The 21,729-nt window shown below is 41.5% G+C and overlaps 1 protein-coding gene across 2 annotated transcripts in view; it reads right to left on the bottom strand.

Moving 5' to 3' along the window:
- The window catches only part of psd3l (pleckstrin and Sec7 domain containing 3, like), a 71,223-nt gene that overhangs the window by 8,011 nt on the left and 41,483 nt on the right, over positions 1-21,729 (bottom strand). For both annotated transcript variants that reach the window (XM_028971681.1, XM_028971682.1), the window contains exons 10-12: positions 9,291-9,334; positions 4,786-4,979; positions 2,766-2,836 (exon numbers count right to left, since the gene is read on the bottom strand). In XM_028971681.1, coding sequence (XP_028827514.1) covers positions 2,766-2,836; positions 4,786-4,979; positions 9,291-9,334 — 309 coding nt within the window. The remainder of the gene's footprint in view (positions 1-2,765; positions 2,837-4,785; positions 4,980-9,290; positions 9,335-21,729) is intronic.

The raw sequence follows: 21,729 nt of genomic DNA, 5'->3' as shown, positions 1-21,729 counted from the left end.
CATCAAGTGTGTGCACGTTTTGATCTCCTGAGGTGAATAAATCCCTAAGGGTTGTTGGTGGCACAGAAGTGTGTAAACGTGAGGGCGATATTAAGGACAATTGAAAGTACATTTAGTAATGATTACAAAAGACCTGCTTTATATTACATGGACACTTAAAATATCAGAAGGTCCAAAGCTGATCCATTTCTGCACTGTGGACCTCATAAACATATACATTTACATTTCACAGGCACTGGAAGGCATGGAAAGATCATAAAGGTTGTTGCTTCTGTGCAAGGTTTATCAATGTCCTTGCAATGTGCATGAACATTATGGTTTACATTTACAGCATTTATCAGACGCCCTTATGTCCCTTATCCAGAGCGACTTACAATCAATATTTACAGGGACAGTCTCCCTGGAGCAACTCAGGGTTAGGTGTCTTGCTCAGGGACACCATGGTAGTAAGTGGGATTCGAACCCGGGTCTTCTGGTTCATAGGCGAGTGTGTTACCCACTAGGCTACTACCACCCTGGTTGTGAATGAAGCATAAAAAGATGGCTGGTTTTAGAGCTTCTATGTACCATCATATTGAATAATTAACCTTCCAATAGTATTTGCCACAATTCATCATTTCTGTAATAAATTACTAGTTTCCATGGAGACTGTCCACAGTTCTGAAAAGATAAATAAAAAGAGCACCACCACCATCACTTGTTCATATCCAAATCCATGTATGTGCAGAGAGAGAAGTGTGATCATTTGACAGAGAACAATTCAATGTTGTTAATATTTAATCATCTGCATAATAATCAAATGAACTCTCCTCTAACTGGTACAATTTTCATAAATTGTAAAAATCTGAAATGTTTTGTGAATAAATTGACAATGTTTTCAAAAGAAATGAGAATCGACACATATTCTACAGTATGAAGAACAAACACCACAGACTTAATTACAGGCACTGCTTCTCATGTAGTGTCCTAAAATCTGTACTGTGGGTATAAAGGCCCACAGCAGGTCACGAACCAAATGACTGCATTCTGCCCTTCCCTCCCGGTGACACGTCTGTAGTTAACCTGGCCGCCCGCGACGACGGTCATTTGCTGGCGGCACCATGGAAACCAGTTAGAGGATCCAGAACTGAAATCCAGAGGGAAGGCAGCATTCCAAACAGGCCGTTTCCAAGCAACTTCACATCCACTGGTGCTGCTCTTAAATCAGCTTTCTGATCAGAGTAGAAATACACATCACACACACTATCCTAGAAATCAGTGAATATTTTTTATCTTTTTATTAAGAAAGATGGAGTTTAACAGAATGATACAGTTCTTCTCTCCTCCCACACATTTCACTCTTTCTCCAGCATTTTCAGATTGCCAAATAAACAAATCTTTCTCACTCGAGGCTCCTGCACTGCTTTTTACACACTTCAAAGCCATGACTCTTATTCCCCAGCTCTAAATTCACCCTAAAGCAGACGGAACACACAATCAAATGATTACACCAGTCAAACAGTGTATATCTGGCTAAGGGAATGTTGGGTGCTGAAAGCCATACATCTGTCAAATCGCATCACTGATTTACTGGTTCCTTGTTGGTAATGTTCTGCTGGTTGTTCTTAAATTCACTTAAAGAGAAATGTGCCATGTTAGTAGGACTGAATGACTGGCTCAAAAAGATTTTTCATCCAAATAAACAAGGTTGACTTTTGATAGTGAAAGACTACAAAGGACAAAAAGGTTTTCCTATGATGCGCATGATCTTTTGAGAACTATTATTTTGTCAACTGTAATAAATTGGTTTCATGACTATGTTACCGAAGATACAGCATAATCTGAACACAACCTGAATATAAACAATACACAAAGAGTTACAAGACTGAATCCCTTCAGATGGAATAAGAGCAATGTCCTTACTTTTGTCCTTCCTCTGGGTCTAAATGAACTGCAGTACATTAAATACTAATAATTATAATCTATTTGTGATCCAATACTCAAAATATGTGAGGTCACGTAACATGATGATAATCCACAAAATTGGACTGATCCCACAACAGCGTGCCTGCGATTCTTTTGTTTCAAGGTGTCTTGACCTTGACCCCTCTGTGATGTGGTCTGTAGTAGGCCAATTTACAGCTCACATTGAGCTATGCGCTGCATTCGGAAAACTACATCTGGATAAACAAAAAAGCATGTTCGTGCAACGTGTGAATGCACGTGGCACACACAGCCATTGAAATGTGATCAGATCACTTGGAACTCCGGAGGTATTCGGGTTCGCATTGTGACCGGATCTCAGACAGGTGTAAATACAACCCCGTACACTGCACACGCTCAAGTTTTAGCAACATAATCCAATTAAATGACATTCAAATAAGATCCGATTACAACATGGACAATGAGAATGTATATTAATACTGGGTTGAAATGCAAATGCACAATCCACACTTTGATCTCCAGATACAACTCGCATGTTTATAGAGCCAGAAAATAACATGAACTGAAAGTGGAGGATTACAGGGCTGGGCAGGGCATTCATCCACCCACCATTCATCCTTCAATCCATCCATCTTCTATGTGCTTTGGTGTGTAAAATAAGGCAGCCTTTGTTCTTTCTTATGAAAGATTAAAATGGTTCATTAATAGTGTTGATCTGCACCTAAAATCCAACTTCTGCTAAATGCCTAGAAAACACTTCAAGCAAATGTGATCATTCATTGCACTTTGAGCCAAACACAGGAAAATAAAATGTAAACTGTAATGTAAAACTGTAGATGTACCTTCTGCAAGTAGAGGATCATTCCTTTCAGAACAGCATAAAAAGTTTTCCAGCCCCGCTTGCCTCTTGGTGCTGAAAAAAATGGTTTAGGAACTGTTATTAACATTATAAGTTATAACAAGAGTGCATAAGAAGCATACACAAAGAGAACGCCACCTTCTGCTTTAACGTTTGTCATTTTTTTGACAAATATGAACAGGACATTTTTTTTGTTGATGTTAATCACTGCCTGTACTGAATATCCCCACACCGTTACTGTCACCCACTACTCTGCTACTGAAGCACAGTCAGCGTTGGTGCTAATTTCTACTTCTGCTTCCCACTGCACCAACAGGGATGGCCAATTGGTTGTCATGGGATTATGGAGACAGACATTGAGTCTCGCCCACAAATGAGCTTTTGTTTTTAAACCCTACTGCAGTGCCCTTCCACAGATACCTTGGATAGTTTTACTCAGTCATCAATAGAATGTACTGATTAAGTGGCCCAAGATGCACTTTACTCAGAAAGGTATATGGGAATGATTATCAGAATGAACGGACCTTCCAACAAGTTCTAACATACAGTACCGTAGAAAATCTATGCACCTTTCAGACTTTTTCATTAATGTCAGGAGGATGATGCCACTGTTACTCATCTGTTTTGAAAGGATTTGTGCTGCACAATTCTATTTTTAACCAAAACAGAACATAAAACCTTCTGGAAAGATGATAAAAGTCTAGATGATGAACTTAGATGTTAAATAAGACCTTTTCACCTTTATTTCAAATTTCAAAGCTCATCGTGACCTTTCTGGGTAATGCCAAAGATTTAATTTTGTTCAGCAACAGTCAGGGGCCAGTCAAGCCATCTTATATGAAGTTAATACCTTTATTTTGTGAAATACCACTGTGGTATACTCACCACTCTGTGCCTTAATCTGTGGGCATAAGCACAGCACTAATGACTCAGCAGATTTTTTACGAAGGGATTCCTGAAACTCATTAGCTTGAGGAGATAAACGGATGTGAATTATTTGATTGTCTAAAGCAAAATCCAATCCATTGACGTCAGCCACTGGCCAGCATCACAATATTTCACGGCAAACCTTCTTCTGCACATCACTGTGATTACCACTCCCTTCTCTCTGAAATAAGAATATGCAGACCAAATTTTATATTTATTCAATTTAAGAGGCTGCTATATATGGATACATCAACCAATATGATGCATCTGCTACAGTTTAAAGCCATATTATATCATTTTCCACCCTTCACATATGCATAGGTTTCGAGTTTGCACATACACAATAAGGATAGAAAATGAGATGAGTTTAATTACTGAGGGCGCTTCTGAAATTAGGCTTAAGGAAACTTCGCGCACTGACTAGCTTGTGTATCAAGCGACAGGTCTGGCGACAAAGGCAGTGTTTCAAAGAAATGTGTAATGCCATCCTTCATTTGAATAGTAATGCAATAAAATGGACGGTTCACTGGCAACCTCTCTGAAGCTTTGACATTTCCTCTGAGGGCATTTCCCTTAACCACATCAAAGCCATTTAGAAATAAAGCATTCCGGACAGCCTAGTTTCTGCTCGGCGAGCTGAGGTCCATCATATGTGTGCAACTTAAAATGCTTAGCCATTGCTTAATGCTGGAAATGGTTTGGCTCCTTGCTTTCCTGGTCATTAATAAAATAACCAGTGTAGTCATAAAATAGACATATAAATTAATGGTCAATTAAATTTAACCAAGATTTTAAATTAAATGTTTGTGCTTTTGTATTCTTTCAAAAAACGTATTATTGAATAACATCTTTTGGAGACAACAAGTGGGCAATATACAAATCCATAGGTCTTGTATAATAAGTCACTTTGCTCAACTGGCACCTTGTTTGTACATTCACAATCAGGCAGCACCATCTAGTAGGGCTTTTACGATAGTGAATTCAAATAAGTCTTTGGTACGTCATACATACTAATTTCTATTTAAAAAAATGTCTGAGTATTGATAATGAAAATGAAATACAAATTAAGCACATACTTTTCTTTCCATCCATGTCGGCATGGATTTTGCGAGCCAGGAATCCTGTTTTGTAGACAGCAGCATTGGGGTCATGTGCGATTTCCAGGAAGGGGTTGCTCCCGCTGCCAATCCGACTGATGCTCTTTTGGTGCGCATTCTCAGTCTTGTTGTCAGCAAGTTCGGACAGGGACTTCTTCAGTTCATCTCCATCACTGCAGAGACAGTAGCCCTCCAATCAGGTTATTTTATTTCTCCACCATTGTTTAAAAGCTTTTCCTCTGCTGATATTAAATAACCTTGTACAATGATAGAGAAAGTTAATTCATCAATAATTGGTTTAGTCCTTAATTCCCCTGATTAATTAAACCAACCAATCAATCTATTATACACCATAAACCAACATTTCATTATTGTGGAACTGAAGATAACTTCAGTGGTTTCTTTTGAAAGCCATTAATTGAAGCTCTACACCTCAATGGTCAAGTGGCCATGGTTGGCTAACCAGAGCATGGTAACCCATTTAATTTTACTACTTCAATTTACAGAGTTCAACCAGCCAGCACAGAGCCTTCCAGCAAACTGTGAAGAGGCGTCATGGCCAACAATGAATCTGAAAAATGGCTTCATGAAGCACAGAATCCGCTTAAATGGACATTTGACAATTCCACGCATAGTATGAAAATGTCACGTTCACTTTGTTAGTAGGTCTTTATATGCCAGTCGAGACTGTGTCTGGTCTGAACTACGGGGCAGTCAGATAGCACTCTGCACCCCACCCTGTCCACCAGCATCAAGATCAATAGAAGAGACCACACACACAGCAATTGCGGCAAGAGGAACATCGCCCCCAAAACAGTGAGCAAGGCTGAGTGACTCATTTCTCAGTGTCAGTTCTGTTCACCGATTTGCCTGAGGAATAAAGATACAGTTTCACAAGAATGAAAAACCTCTACTACATTAGAAAAAGTCTTCAAATCAAAAGGACAAAAAGCAAGTGAGGAAGAGACCAGCTGTCGCTAGCAGAGATGGCAATTAATCTGTAATGGAAAATGGAAAGAGAAATTGTCACGTCACTTTCACTTTGGAAGAAGGGAGATCATGTACCAGCTGAACAGCTGACGCAACACTGAAAGCATCTCTCCCGCTTGTCCATATGGGATATTTAATCTATGAACATGCTTACCAGCAGCCTGGCAGAAGACGGACACGAAGTCAGACGTGTAGGGGGGTAATAAATTACCATGTTTGGACACAACTAGTTCTTGTTCTGACCTCTCACTGGCTGGAGGGAGGGTCTCAATGTAGTGCTAATGCCAGTAAGACATGCCTCTTCAATTGCCATTCAAAATGTGTGCCTCTGCAGAATCCATTTTATCATGAACTGTTTCTAAGCATTAATACCCGTACCAAAGAATGTGAAACACGTCTGTTGAGCTATAATATATCCAAGGCTGTGTTTTGCTGCTTAATATGTGTATAGGTGTGCAACTGTATGGCTCTCAGCATGAAGCAACATGCAAATGCATTCTGGATTGTTAAAAGGTGTAAAATGCAGTAAATATGGAAGCATGATAATTAAAGTGAAAGAGCATGACTGCTGCATAATTAATAAAAATTGCTATGTGCAACTATTCAAATTGCAAATAGAAAAAAAAAAAAGACAGTCTGAAGTGTCCCATTGCAATTTTATATGCACCAACAACAGATACATGAGAAACAGGGAACTGTAAAATTCATGGAACAGACAAGGCCAGATTGGACAGGATGGTAGGACCTTTTAAGCAGAGTCTGGTTCTTTGTGTTAACAACTGCTGTGTAACATGAACTTGTTGCCATACATACTGTACACAGAATTCAAAAGTAATTCCAATCGCAGAATAATTTAGCTTTGCCCATTTTTAATAAAGCACCAACAACCAAAATTATCCTTTTGTAGGGCTATGCCACTATACGCCCCTGCAGATTTACCACAGTAGATTCAAGCCCAGGATGGGGGGTTAGTGTTCAGGGCTCCAATGAAAGCACATCATTAACCACTCTGAAACTCCCAAGATCCCCTGGGGAGAGTTTCACCATGTTTCACTACCTCAAATAATTTTGGATTGAAGACATAAGCGCAATATTCTGAAACTGCTGCTGATCAATATACCGCAATCCTACAAGAGCCGTTAAGAGTACTTCTGGAAAACCTGTCAATCACAATTACAGGTGCATAGCTGGCTCCATAAATGTCACTTACAAAAAGGAAAACCCATAAACTCTCCCTGATGTCAGTGTGAGAAAAGGCATTTACATTCTGCTGTAAAACGGTCCACCGATTTTAGGGCGAGGGTCCGCATAGCATAGGGTGTTTCTGCTTATTAAAAGACGAGCAGCTGTCACTGATGGCAGTAGGCTGGAAAAGAGCCAGGACCCCCACCAGCGGCCCGGAGAACTGCAGTAAAGGCTTTAAGGTGCCAGATCTGCCTGCCATTCGTTTGGCTTGTTGCGGCTCCTGCCAATATACCATTCAATAAACGCCACTTACTGAAATGTCACTTTACAAAAGTGCTTAAATGATCCTTTCAGACCTTTAAAGTAGTGGTAACAGCTTAATGAAACAATAACTTTTATATGTGTTTAGTTGGATTAGTGCAAGACGGCAGCTAGCTGGTCTTCTCAGGAAAGCCCGACCTCTGGAACCACAGTGAAATCTTCATGCTTGATAGCGCCGTTCCAGTGAAACTACAAGACGACCATGTCAATAACCAAGAAGGTACAGGAGAACAGTGGCAACGGGACAGGCACAGACATGGGAAGTTAGCATATGATTTTGGAGATACGCTCTTGAAGCCACCTCAAAAGGTTTCTAGCAAAACATTTGTCATTTTAGAAGGAAGCATGTGTGATTTTGTTTACCCGGTGGAGGAAGAATTCAAACTCAGCAATCAAAATGTTTGGAGTATGTTCATAAGTGGAGGGTTTTCTTGTTTTATTTGAAAAACAAGCAAAATTAATTATCCTGTTAGGCTGAGAACAAAGTAGCTGAAGGGCCAATGGCGTTGCGGAGAGAACAATACCCGAAAGAAAGAGATGTGACATTTTAAATAACGGCAGGCCTCTGAGAGAGCCTAGTGTTGCATCATCTGACATCTGGCAACCGCTTATTAACTTATAACAATGTCTGCAGAACACGTTATGCTAACGAGATCTAAATGTAGTTTAAAAAAAAAGGGTTTCAGCAGGGGACCCAAAATATGTTTGAACAGTCAGTCATGAATATAGCAATCTACCAAAGCTCCTCTCTTTCAACAATTCTCATGTTTTCAGGGCATCTGCCGTGATCATCTGATGAATTCAGAACGGGGGTCTACTTGGGGGGGCAACGTGCGGACCATGAGAGGTTACTGCCAGGGGCAAAGTGTAATTTGACACAAGACTCACAAGAGAACGGGAGGACAGCTTTATTCTCTATCATTGTCATCAAGCAGGGACACTGTCATTCTAATGCAATGTTTTCCAATGCTAATAATGGCTCCCGTCTCGACTGTCAACTGTCGAATCAGTTACTGGCTTAAAACACACACACATGAACACGCATACAGACCTTTTATAGCAACGGTTTCAGATTATAACTTATAACCCTCTGTCACAGAAGTATGAGTGCCATCTTGCCATGAGCCAAGGTTTATTTCAGCCATGTTTAGTTCCACAATGACGTCCGCAATTAAAGGACTTCTGGAACAGCGTGAAGTGGAAAGTGATTAGCTCCTATCTTCAAGGTCAGGTATGCAAACCGCGCTTAAGTCCAGCCTTCTGCTCCTCAGAGGAGAAGTCCAATTGAGGGATGTTTCATCTAGTTTTGAATCTTCATAACGCGATAAAAGTCACAGTCTCCACATAAGGGAGAAGTAATTATCAGCTGTCTCCAGATATCAGGAGCAAATTTTTTAAAGCGCAGGGGGGGGGGGGGCAAAAAAAGCACAAGCAGGAATTTTAATCAGGTTTGGGACAATTTAAGGACAGGTTTGCATAAGATGAGATCCACCACAGAAAAGGGATATTTTGTTAAGTTAATGCATTGTTTTTATTCATAAAATGTATTTTTTGGTGACAGACAATAGTTAAGGGAACACTTTAAAAAAGAAAAAAAAGAAAAGGAAAATCTGCTTGGATGGAATATACAGCACAAAACAATCAGCATTTACTGAACACTGCCTCCTACACACTCCTTCTCTCGCTCCTCAAGGCAGTCAATTTAATCAGAACATAATTGCCCTCATATTTCTCCAGGATGGTTTGTCTAGTTGATAGTTTCAGGGTTCATTTGCAATTCATCTGCCATCAACCACATAATCAACTTGGCAAATAATAAATGACTATCATAATTAAGAGAAGCCATCTGCAACCTTGTATATAAATGGGACTGCAGTTCAGTTTTAAATTATCTGCACATTTATTTGTTTAATGATACTGACGATACAGTTCAATTAAATAATTTAAAAAATTGTGTTCAGTTATTATGAAAAGATAACAGTACTTACATGGCCCATTCTAGCTTTTCATTTTTGATTGAGTTGTACAAAGCCTGCAAAAGAAAAAAAGAAATGTATTCAGTATGTATACGGCATACGGTATAGAGAAACCTATTGACACCTCCAGTTCAGGTTAAATATAATTATAGTATAATTCTAAACATTTCAGAATTAGCTTGTTTTGTGTAATTTTAGGTTTATTAAATATATATGGAAGATCCTTCAGCTAATATAAAGTGCATATTTTAAATAATACAGTCCACAGGAATAAAGATGAAATCACACTGATGAGATCAACCAAACCAAAGTTTAGGAAAGAAAGTTCCAATGCAATGTGGCAAGAGCAGACATTGGAATGGTCTTTATTTAAATGTTATTAACATTTCTGTCAGTTTAGCCAAGCCCGTCACCATGCTGAGACACTCATAACTGATATAACCAACCTCAGTCAGCAGTAATGGTTCTAAAATAATTACTTTTGAGTGTTGTGTAACCAACTCTTGAGATCATGTTACTGTACTTAAGACAAACAAGACAGGTTGTTGGTGTACAGTGGTATCCAGTTTGAAAACTGAAAGTGAGTAATAGCATTTAATGTTATTTTCAACAAAATAAATCTATTAAATGTAACTCATGTATGACATCATCATATTAGTAAGTATTCAACATCTCACACAGTAGTCAGTTCAGGCAGAACAGAGAGGGATTTTATCTGAAACAGAGAGAAAAGATTGACAATTTCCCTCCAGATGTAAGCAGATGTGCTGCCTCTCTCCTTGTATCATAACTCTGCCATCACATTTCATCACGCATATTTTATCATGCATTATGACACCCAACAACAGTGTCATCATGCAGTCAAAAGTGAGCTCTGCAACACAACGCAATCTTATGAGCAGCCTTTGTCACACAGTGCGTCTGATTTCTAGAAAATGACCACAATTCATTGTGACAAAGAACCTTCACTTATTTACTGACAAGCATTACTTATTATAGGTTATCAGATCAGACCGACTATACAAAAATAAAAGGTTTCAGTCAATCAAACACTGAAAATGAGTTCATCGGTAATTACGAACCCCATTTTTGATGCACAATTAACTTTAATTTATTAATATAGTGTTTAAAAAAAAAACATTATTCTACTTGATTCTATTTCTGGTAAGTTAAACTGGATACATTTAAGGTTTATTTCACAAATATATTATCTCAGTGCCATACCAGTCGTACACAAGTCTCATGATGAAAATCAGAAATTGATGCATTAATTATTTAGAAAACAGAATCACTTCAGGTAATTGAACCATGTATTGGAATTGAACATTTTAAATGTGGGTGCCTGATGATTGCAAAAACCTCTACCTGGGGGACATTTCCATGGTTTGCGTAATTTTTGAGACCTTGTTTTTCTGTATAGTTTTGCACCCTCTGCTGGTATAGCAATATTCATACATCAGTAAAGAAATGAATAACATGGATCAAGAAAACATGCTTGTAATAAACAAATAAAAAAAAGGCTTTTCTACTTTTCTATATTTTAAAAATATAAAAAATTGTTTTTAAACAAATGTACAGAACTAATTGTAAATACTGGATTTTGAGATCTTGCAGATAAGAAAAAGTCATTATGAGAACTGAGAAGACAATTTAATATCTTAAATCTTAAACATTTCCTTTTGCAATATTTTGCCGTTTTTGTGCATAAACAAGAGTTTGTCCTACAGCTGTTTCTAGACCAGTGGAATGTTTTCTATCCATATTCTCTCACAGAAAAAAACACCTTTGCAGCGCATTAATGGGCAACACGGAGGAGAGCGGGTCACTAAAACACTGGCAAGTTGGCAGCAATTCTAGGTATGAGTCGGCAGCATCAATCAACATGGCAACATCAGGAATCTAGGGGGGTGGCAACCGACAGCAGAGTGCAAGGTGGCGCTTATCAGGGACTGAGAGATGACAAAACAGTGGATGGCTAATGACTGCCACATCTCTTTGGTAACCAAGTGCTGGACGAGGAAGAGGGAGGCATAAACAGATTAAAAATAAATAAATCGCAAAGAGACTTGCGGGGCCATGCGTCGCTTTCACGAGCCGCCTGTTCTTTTCACTGCCGTTCGACGCTGACGGAGCTTAACTCCAGAGAGTGCAACAGAGCACAGCGTTTATTTCTGTCCAACAAAAGCTCCGCGCAGCGCACACAGACAATACGAGCCAGCGTGCCTCACAGCTACGCGGTCTCTAACAAGTGGCAGCCTACCCGGGGGGGGGTAGGTCGGTGCCAGATCGGAATGACAAAAGCCACCAAAACTAATGTTACAGAGCTGCAGTGGCGAGCACAGATTCGGTTCAGCACACCACACTGTCGGCATGCAGCCCAGGCTGGGGTTGGAGACGAAAGTCCCTCGCCCGGGGGGGGTCTGTTATTTACCTTGTCCTTTTTCTGCTGTCCAGGCGGGAATTCGGATGAATTGGACATTTTCAGCGACTTGGAGCGGTGCTGGTGCTGGGGCTGGCGCCGCATTGACTCATCCCGATTGTACTTCACCGAGCCGCTAGCCCGCATCCGGACCTTACCAGCCCCCTGAACGCTGTTCACCCCGATCATCTCCCAAACGGACGGAAAAAACCCCAAAACAAACTCTTTCGTGCAGAAGACAGAAAAATAACCCACAAAGGTAAAACTAGCGTCTCCAAAAACCTGCACCTGTCACGTTCCGCTAAGGCTTGGGGACAGATGTAGAGAGGTGAACCGCCGAGTCCTGAAACAAACACGCAAAAAGCGCTGTCAAAAGATGAGACAGGAGGGAAGAAGAGGAGAAACCGAGAGAGGGACAGGAGACGCTCGGAGCCTTCAGATCAGCAGCTCTGCTGCCTTGCCCAGCATTGCTCCACTAGTGTTTTGAATCAGAGCGATAGTTCCCCCGGTAGCCACCACTCGCCAGTGACTGAGAGGGAGAGAGGGAGGGAGGGAAGAAAGAACGAGGAGAGAGAGAGAGAAAGAGAGAAGGAGGAGGTGGAGAAAAGCACCCCCCACCCCCCCATTCGAACAGAGCCAATGGCGAGACACAATTCATTTATATTCCAAATAGCAACAGCACCGGCGCTCCAATGCTGAAACGGTAGCAGGATCATTAACGTCTGCAGCGAGAACACACATGTTAAAGATGGAGTGTGAACCGGCCTGTGCGCATTGAAGGGTGTGCAGGTGTGCATGTGAGAGAGACCGAGAGAGAGAGAGAGAGTGTTTTATCACCATACAACACAGTGATGCTGAATGACCACAGGTCAGGGACTGGAGTGGATATTGTTGCTGTTCTCTTTGCCTTGAAGCTCTAACCCACTGGAGATTACTGCAGTGCCAGCGTGTGTAGCACAGTTCTGGGGAAATGAACCTGCTCTAACCTCACGTTGAAAGAGTCTGTGCACTGAAAGCTACTTGAGTGCTTCTCAACACAGCAATACATGCCACCATACCTTAAATGGCCAAAAAAAAGAAAGCTTTTAAAAACCTGAACTCGTTTGAGGACAGGATCCATTAGTCCTCATTAGGTGTGTTTCCATGCAGAATTTAGTAAAGCTTTGTTTTTTACTGAATTATTGCCATTAATTCGGACTACAGTCTGTGATACCTGCCTTGGAAGGAAATTCACGTCCAACTCCAATATTACAGGCAAACCTTCAACATGAATCCAACTTTAAGAAGTTCGATTTAGTACCATTTCTTTTACTATAGTGCAAGTGCATTTCTAGTTCTAACATCATTCATTGCTCCAGCACATTAATAATCTGCGACTTAAAAAAAAAAATCTGTTTACCACACTGGCCATAACTCCTTCATTCTCTACCCTGTCTTCTCACACTACTTGAACTTTTAAGTCAATATTTCAAGACCAACCGCGTAATGTAATTTACACTGTACAGGAACAACTGAGCGCCTTGATCATAAATCAGCATCATTTTGGTCTGAAATGCAACGTTGGATTATTTCAAAGCGTAAACAGGCAAAAATGCAAAAGGCAAATGCGCAAACAGGTCAGACAGATGAGAACATAAGTAGTGCAGCAGACCACTGCCACAGTCTCCATACAAAGCAAATTAATTCTGCATTCTATAAAAGTGCCAGATGTTGCAGTTATCCTGTTTTATTCTACTCCTTGGTGGAAAGGAGATCATTTAACCCAAAATAAAAAGCTACACATGCATTACAGAGGGACCTGCCTAAAGTGAAATGCTAAGCATGATATACTGCAGCAAAATATAATATATACTGTGGAGCAAAATTAAAATCCTGTGAGGGCAGCAAGCGTTTGCAGGGAACAGAAGAATCCAATCCATTTTATCCACACACATTTGTACGCATCTAAATGTGAAACCAAGTGCACGTTTGGGAAGGGCATTTAAAGAGACCATGTAAAAATGGGAAAGGAACAACAGCTGGCAAACAAGGCAAAAAAAAAAAACATTTAAAATGTCCCACAGAGGTTTTATAGACCGGCATTACTTAAGTGGAGACACATAAAAATGCAAATATTCACCCACAACACGCAGACTTTTTGAAGACGTTTGGGTGATGCCCAAATGGATGCATGACCTTGAGAATAAGGCAAGCCATTGTTTTAACGTGTGAAACTGAAAGACATGCTGATGGCTTTACAACACCTGCTACCTTGAACAGGGAGCTTGTATAAAAATAAATAAATAAAACCACACAGTGCAATCGCCATTTTCTTTTACTCTTGTACTAATAATTCAGAAACAAGTGGTTCATTTGGTTTGTTCAAGGTAGCAGTCATCAGACCCCTGATAAAAAAAACAGATTTTAAATCACAATCAGCTTTCGAATTATATACCGATATCCAACCTCCCATAGCAACATTTTTTGAAAAGGTCATAGCCCAGCAGTTGTGCGCGTACCTACACAGCAACAACATCAGTCGGGATTTAGACCTCATCATAGTACTGAGAGAGCACTGGTAAATGACCTGCTGTTGGCGCATCTTGCGGCTTGTCCTGCTTGACCTTAATGCAGCATTTGACACTATTGACAGGTTAGAGAATGTTGATTAAGGGAATAGCCCTCTCATGGTTCAGATCATATTTTACTGATCGGTATCAGTTTGTGGTGATCACATAGTAAAGAGGAGTTTGGTGTTCCTTAAGGTTCCGTATTAGGTCTATTGCTATTTTCCTTTTACATGTTAACTTTAGGTCACGGTATTAATTTTCACTGTTATACCGATGACACAACAGTTGTATTTATCAGCAATTCCAGCCAAGAGGCAGCAGCTGAACAGTATAGAGAACTGTCTGAAGAACATTAGAAAGTGGATGCTCACCAACTTCTGTTATACAACTGCAACTTTTTTCAGCGACTAAGTCTGTTGTACTTGGGCCGCGTATGCAGGTTGCATCATAAAGGATCATCGTAAAGGATCTAGGTGTCCTTATTGATGCAGGTCTCTCATTCGAATCGCATGAAGATAATATCACTAGGACAGCATTCTTTCACTTTAGAAATACTGCAAAGATAAGAAATATGATCTCAATGCATGATGCATCTTGTATCTAGTTGGTTTCACGCATTTATAGCATCGAGGTTTGTGTGTGTGTGTTGTTCCTTTTTAGGAGTGTCTGATTGCTGGCTCCACCCACGGTCTGGTGGATATTCTGCCACTGCCAGCATAAGAGGAGGCCCGAAACAGGAAGTCGATGGCTTAGTGCTCACGGAGGAGTTTGGAGCTGAGCGAGAGATTGTTGGAGTTGGAGTTACAGTTGGAGTTGATTTTGCTTGTTCTTCTATCTAGTGTTTGCTCTCCCTTCTATGTGTACCCTCCTCTGCCCGTGTGTATATTTGTATGTGCATGGATCCCCTCACTGATTGTGTGTTTGGCTAGGTGCTAGTGTTGTATACAGTTGTGTGTTTATGGTGGTGTATGGTCCCGCACTGAACAATAAACACACATGCTGTATGTGAATATGGGCTATATAAGAAACAAATGTTATCAATCACTATAATGAAGAATTATGGCTGAACTTAAGACCAATATCTACATACCTAAAATTCTGCAATATTTAGTAAGAATTGTTTAGGCAACATCATTTTGGAGTGCGCAAATGTTTGTGTTTTAATATAAATGTTTTATCTACCCAAACTCCATTATTGCAATTAAGCACCCATGGAAAGTTCAAATGAGTTTATTCTTTGCACTCATATGAATGTCACGTTTATTTATTTTTTTTATGATCAAAGCCAAATCGTGTGTCGGTCGATTATAGAAGCGACTGCAGTATGGGGCCCTGAGACTCAGTGGGGGCTGTCAGGTTGCTTAAGAGCAGCGTGGTCACCTGCCAGACAATATGCCTTTGCGTGATCACAGAGCGTCACCTTGCCCATCTGTTCAACGCACTGTAAGCAAAGGCGAGCGCCTGACAGAGCCAGCTCTCCTGGCACTGCCACCTCAGCATGCCGGCCCCCTTCCGTAGCTGCTGCTGCGCCACAGTCAGCTGGTCCTGAGCAGGAGAGTGCATTTGGTTCCTTTCATCAGACCCGTCCATGCTTGGAATAAGTGGAAAGGCCAAAGACCCCATATAATATAAAAAAAAAAAAAAAAAAAAAAACGCTCTGCATGACAAGTGGTATTCACAAGAATGTGCCAACAGCTTTTAGAGCACAGGACGGTAACAGGAGACATCACAATGACGCAAATAATGCCCCGACTTGCCACGTCATGCAATTGGTCACATAATTTTGCCAACTGCTGGTGACACAAATGGGCTGTTCTTTTTTGTTTATGTATATGTTTAAAATTTTAACAATAAAATGATTAAAATACAGCATTAACCATACCAGAATGCACAACAAACCGCCAATTACGTGAAGTGCAGCCCTTCATTTCACATTTGGAAAAACTTATGGGTATTTTCTAAGGCACTGCAAAGTGCTTTGATGCAATGCATAATGCTGCTCCCCTAGTTTTAAAAAAGCTCATCTTGATAGAGCAATGGAGGTAATAATACGTAATGGGCAAATTGGGTGGAATCTCGGAATGCTATGGATGTTGTTTGATGTCTCAGAGTGAAACGACTGAAGACTGTCATCAGCATTGAAAATGAAGCCCTGCTGGATCCTCTGAAGCGCCACTGACTAAACTCAGGCCAGCTGCTGGAGTGACCCACTGTTATCCCCTCCATATGCACTAACTCTCTTGCATAACAGCGCCTTGGAGCAAACCACAGAGCACTCTTGACGGTTCAAAAGGGAGAGGGAGGGGGGAAAAGAAGGCCTTAACTTGTGTGAGAACTAACATGAAGAAGACTGTTCCATGCTGTGTTTATGTGAGGGGGTCATGAATGGCAGCAACCAAACACGAAGTGCTCATTTGCTCATTCAGCCCTTTATCTGTGTCCTCTGAACCAACGTGGACATCAAACACGCAAGAACACTGGAAGCACGTTACATGGCCGACATCTGCTCCTCTGCATTTGGCTCTTAGCCCAGCGCTTGGGAAGAGACACCTTTCTCCCCCCCACCTCCCTCCGGCGTCGTTCACAGCATCCTGATGCCCACCAGAGAAGACGTGGGCGGCCAGTTTTTTTGTTGTATGCTGAAGCGGTCTGGTGAAGCTGAACATGTCAGGCTGACAGCGATTCGAGTGTGTATAAAGATAATTACCACAATATAAAAAGTAAGACGGCGCACTCACTGGTGTCAGTAGAGCCTGGAAACACGTCAGAAAAGATTCAGCAACGTTAGCGTTCATTGCAGATTTCCACGTTTTTAGGCGGCATGAGTGTGTCGCAAATGTCTTGCGCCAATGTTGCATGCGGGTAGTGTCTGCTTTCCAGGAAAAGTGCACCACAGACAATAAACAAGACACATGGTTCAGTGTAGGAGTAATTGGTAGGAGTAATTGGTGTAAATTAGTCAAATAAGGCGGAACAGAGTAAATAAAACGTGATATAGCGTTCATACAACGTGACACAAAGGGCACAGAATAATATGGCAGGCAAAATGTTAAATGTAATGCACACATGAGCAGAATTTAGGAGGAAAACCAAACCCTTTTTGTCCGCTGTGCACAGTCGGCCACAAGCTACGAAACTGTGCACGTCCGTGCGCAGCCTTTACCCGCGGATGTGTAAATGAATGTGTAGGCTGAGACATTAGCTCACAGCCCAACCACTCCTAGCGATGCATACGACAGGGTGAACAAATAACCAGAGGTCAATCTTCACCGCTGCCAGCTCCCCCTCGCCTGCTCCCGCGCTCTCGCAGCTTAAAAATACCGCTGCAGTGAATGTGCTGCGTGAGCGACTGGCACAGGCAACACATGCAATTATCCTTGCACGCCGCATCTAGCTACATGCAGCAGGTATGTAGTGGGCACGGCGAGCAGCATACTAAATCAGAAGAGGATGTATAACATGGAAATAAACAAGTACAGGCTGTAAATGTCAGGCGAAGCGTGTCCAACAATCAGCGTGACGGGCTAAATGTCAGGTACATCTCTTTCGTGGAGCGCATTCTGGGGTTTGGCGCGTTGAGGCGGAGGCTAAATACATGGATCAATCAATCAAGGAGTAACAATGGTCAGAGCGCCAGGGTCAGGGTGACCATCTGGTGACAACCACTGTGCCCTGAGCAGACACAACTTGCCCTTTGTCTGAAAAAAAAGGACACGTCGCGGTTCTGTAAGTTATTAGAACAAAGTGCAGGCAACTTCAAGGCTAATTGTGACACGAGTTTGCCTCGTAAAGCGAGACGCTTTGCTGAAGTACTGACCTGGACAAATTGACACAAAAGGACAACACTTTCGATGTGAAATGTTGTGACACAGATTAGGCTCTGAGAAATGGAGGCCTTGCCTGAAGGCTAAAAAACTTTTTTCAAAAACAGCAGTGACTTCTCCCCCCAATTCATCAAGTTAACCAGAATATCAATATTTTAGCGCTTCACTAACCATCTCGCACTGTGCTGTGGGCTCCGACTGCCCCCCTAATGCCACTGTGGTACTGGCACTGACTCATTCCATGTGAGAGCTGTTATTTACCAGCGACAGGCAAGGCTATGTTCACACGTCAGAGCCGAGGAATATATTGCAGGAAAATTACTCTCAAGATAGGGAAGGTAATATTGGCAGAAATTTTGATATTGTGACAAAGCAGAAAAGAATAAATAAATAAACCTGATGCACATCTCTTGTTCCTTTTCAGGACAGGACGATTTGGTGACGTTTGAATAAATAAATAAATAATAAAGTGAAGTGGTTGTCACATGTGATACACAGCAGCACAGCACACGGTGCACACAGTGAAATTTGTCCTCTGCATTTATCCCATCACCCTGAGTGAGCAGTGGGCAGCCATGACAGGCGCCCGGGGAGCAGTGTGTGGGGACGGTGCTTTGCTCAGTGGCACCTCGGTGGTACCTTGGCGGGTCGGGATTCGAACCGGCAACCTTCTGATTACGGGGCCGCTTCCTTAACCGCTAGGCCACCACTGCCCCTGATGCTGTATGATACTAACGGACACAGGATATAGTAAAGGAAACAAGAAGAAACTCTTTCGTCAGTTGTTTTTTGTTAATTGCATGTGTGCTATTCAGGTATATCAGTTTTTCAAGTATAATATACCAAAAATACTTTGGTAATAGTATTTTAGTAATGGTAATTTATGAATATAAACTGTCTGTCTCACACACCCATGTCCTGATGCATTGTGATGTCACATTCCTTTTATTTTGGTATTGATTATCCTGCTGCTGTAGTAAAATACATATTCACAGTCACGCTCTAAAATTTTCAGATAATGCTCACATCTCAAAAAGCCATAATGCTTTTTGTGCACATTGGACAGTAACAGATTGCTTTTCTGAGTGCACATACAGAAACCGTGTGCTAACGTAGCCAATTAAGACATTACAGGGGCATTACAGTTCAGTATGATCTGACCTCAGTAATATCACACGGAGATGCTGCTATAACAAAGCATGGATGTACATTAATCAGTCGTTCACAGTAATGGAAATAACTGTGGCTTTGCATTTGTAAATGGGTGTCACTTCGAGAGGCGTGAACGATGTATGGTCCCGAACCATCACAGAATATTGATCCTGAATATGACACACCAGCATAATTTAACGTTTGCCTGTGCTCATTCGTCCCAGAGATGTCCCACTGCTGGCTCTGTGGACGGACAGCGACACTAACTCACTGTGCTCGTCAACCATTTTTCAACGCGACCCGGTGCATCCTAACTGCTTATTCAGCGGGCAGCGCACACCTGCTGGCAGCACAGACCTACTTTACTTTACCTCACTCGTTTACCTTCTCCTCATTCAATTTCCACAGCTCCACAAAACCTACTAACTTATTAATTTAATGATGCTGCTGATGAGCACATTCTGACTGCTGCCTGCTCCACGCCTTCGGCCCAATAGCACCTGTTTCATTCTTCCACCGACATCAACAGACAAACAGTGGCTATTAGGTGAGGCCATTTCCTGCGTTGTAATGTTTCGAGGAAATGAAAATGAAGCACAGCAGCAGGAGCAAAATAACAAAAAAAACACTGTTTCTCCCCAGATGCTGACAAGTTGAGCAGCTTTTTGGGCCTGCGCTGACACAGGAAAACAGCTGTTAAATGCACAAGATCAAAATAGAAACGTCACTGCAGCTTCGGCAGCGATTAGTATCCGATTACACAGAGGCAACATCAGAGGCTCGCTTCTCCTCAAAAGGTCAGTGTTCACATTGTTCACCGAAACAAAAACTCAGCCTGGCACCCCTTGTGTGAGAGGGGGATGCATGTGGGCATTTAATAGAAATGAAAACTAATATGGTGATGTCGTGTTAAGCTGAACTGTGTGGTACAATGGCATTGAAAGCGTGGTGATACACTGTCAAGAAGATGCATGTGCTTAACAACACGATGCAAAAGAGCAGCTGAGCATAGAAAACAATAAAGGAGGGTTAGAATCATTTCTCCCTATGGTTTCTCCATACAATGAGCTGTAAATTAACAAATGATCAAAAACAGAACTGGAGCAGAAATGGAACAAAGCTGTGCCATTTCAAAACATTATTACATCATCTAAATTAAACTAGTCTTAAAAGTTACCGTGTGTTACTACACCGACTATGAATCCCTGTGTGTAACATACCATAACACCTGTGGCTGTGAGCGCACAATGATTTGTTATAGTCACAACAAAAATCGATTTTCTTTAACCCACTGGGGTGTTTTTGACTGAGTTTTGGCTGAATTGATTTATGTTGCGACCTGGACATCCTGCGGAGAGCCAACAGTTTAACCTTCATGTCCGCCAGTGCTCCTGAAGGTCTGGCGTGTAATCACCTTCTGGTTGACTGGGGAGTGTGGCCCCCAAACTGAATCGCGATGGGCTGTAAATACACGGAAACGGGCTACTGGGCACGTAGGCGGATGTTTAAATGCATGTATGTCAATAATTGAGAGGTGCCACAGGCTGGAAGGGAGATAATGTGCCGGCCGCACATATGACCTTTGAGATAACAAGGAGAGGGCAGAGTCGAGAGCAGAGGGGCAGAGTTCAACCCCTCACTGATGAGGCAACAGCCAGCTCTCAGTCCTCCCCTGCAAAGGTGCAGATACAGAAACCCTCCATGATTTACATGCTGAAATCGGCTAAACGATGTGCTAAACGATTTAGTGCTTTCCGCGCCACCACAAAAACAACACGGTGCTAAGTACTCGGCAACAAGTTTGGAAAAGGGCGCCAATGGACAGTTGATGAGAAATTTCAATTAGTCTTAAATTGAAAAAGTGCTGCTTGTACAGCTCATGTGCAGTTTTATATGCAGTTTTATATACGACTGTCCCTGAAACTACTGATTGTAAGTCGTTCTGGATAAGGGTGTCTGATAAATGCTGTAAATGTAATGTAAATGGAAATATATAATGTAATATTTTACATTAAAATGCATGTATGTCAATAATTGAGAGGTGCCACAGGCTGGAAGGGAGAATATATAATGTAATATTTTACTTCAAGTGGACCAGTAGCATCATTATGGACACATAATCTAGACCATGACACTGACTACATCCTGGACTTCTCCAACCCTACAACTGTAGGACTTATTATTATATCATCCCCAACCCTGCACTGACACCATTTGCAGGCTCACTCTACCCTGGAAGGGGGTCCCTCTCTGTATCACTCCTTCCCAACGTTTCTTCCTTTCTTTTTTTTCTCTCTCCTAGAGTTTTTTTGTGTGGAGATTTAAATTGTGTGCAGAAGGGTCAAGTGTGGGAGGTGTCAACTGTAGGGCCTGTCAAAGCCCATTGAGACATACTGTATGTGATTTTGGGCTATATAAGAAATAAATGTTGTTGTTGTTATTTTATCAAATTGTGTTACATTGCTCTATTAAAATCACCAGAACTATTGGACCACAGGACCACACCT

Source organism: Denticeps clupeoides, chromosome 3, assembly GCF_900700375.1.
Source record: "Denticeps clupeoides chromosome 3, fDenClu1.1, whole genome shotgun sequence".
NCBI classification, from domain to species: Eukaryota; Metazoa; Chordata; class Actinopteri; order Clupeiformes; family Denticipitidae; genus Denticeps; species Denticeps clupeoides.
Note: the sequence above shows the minus strand (reverse complement) of the source record. Positions and strands in the feature narration are given on the sequence as shown.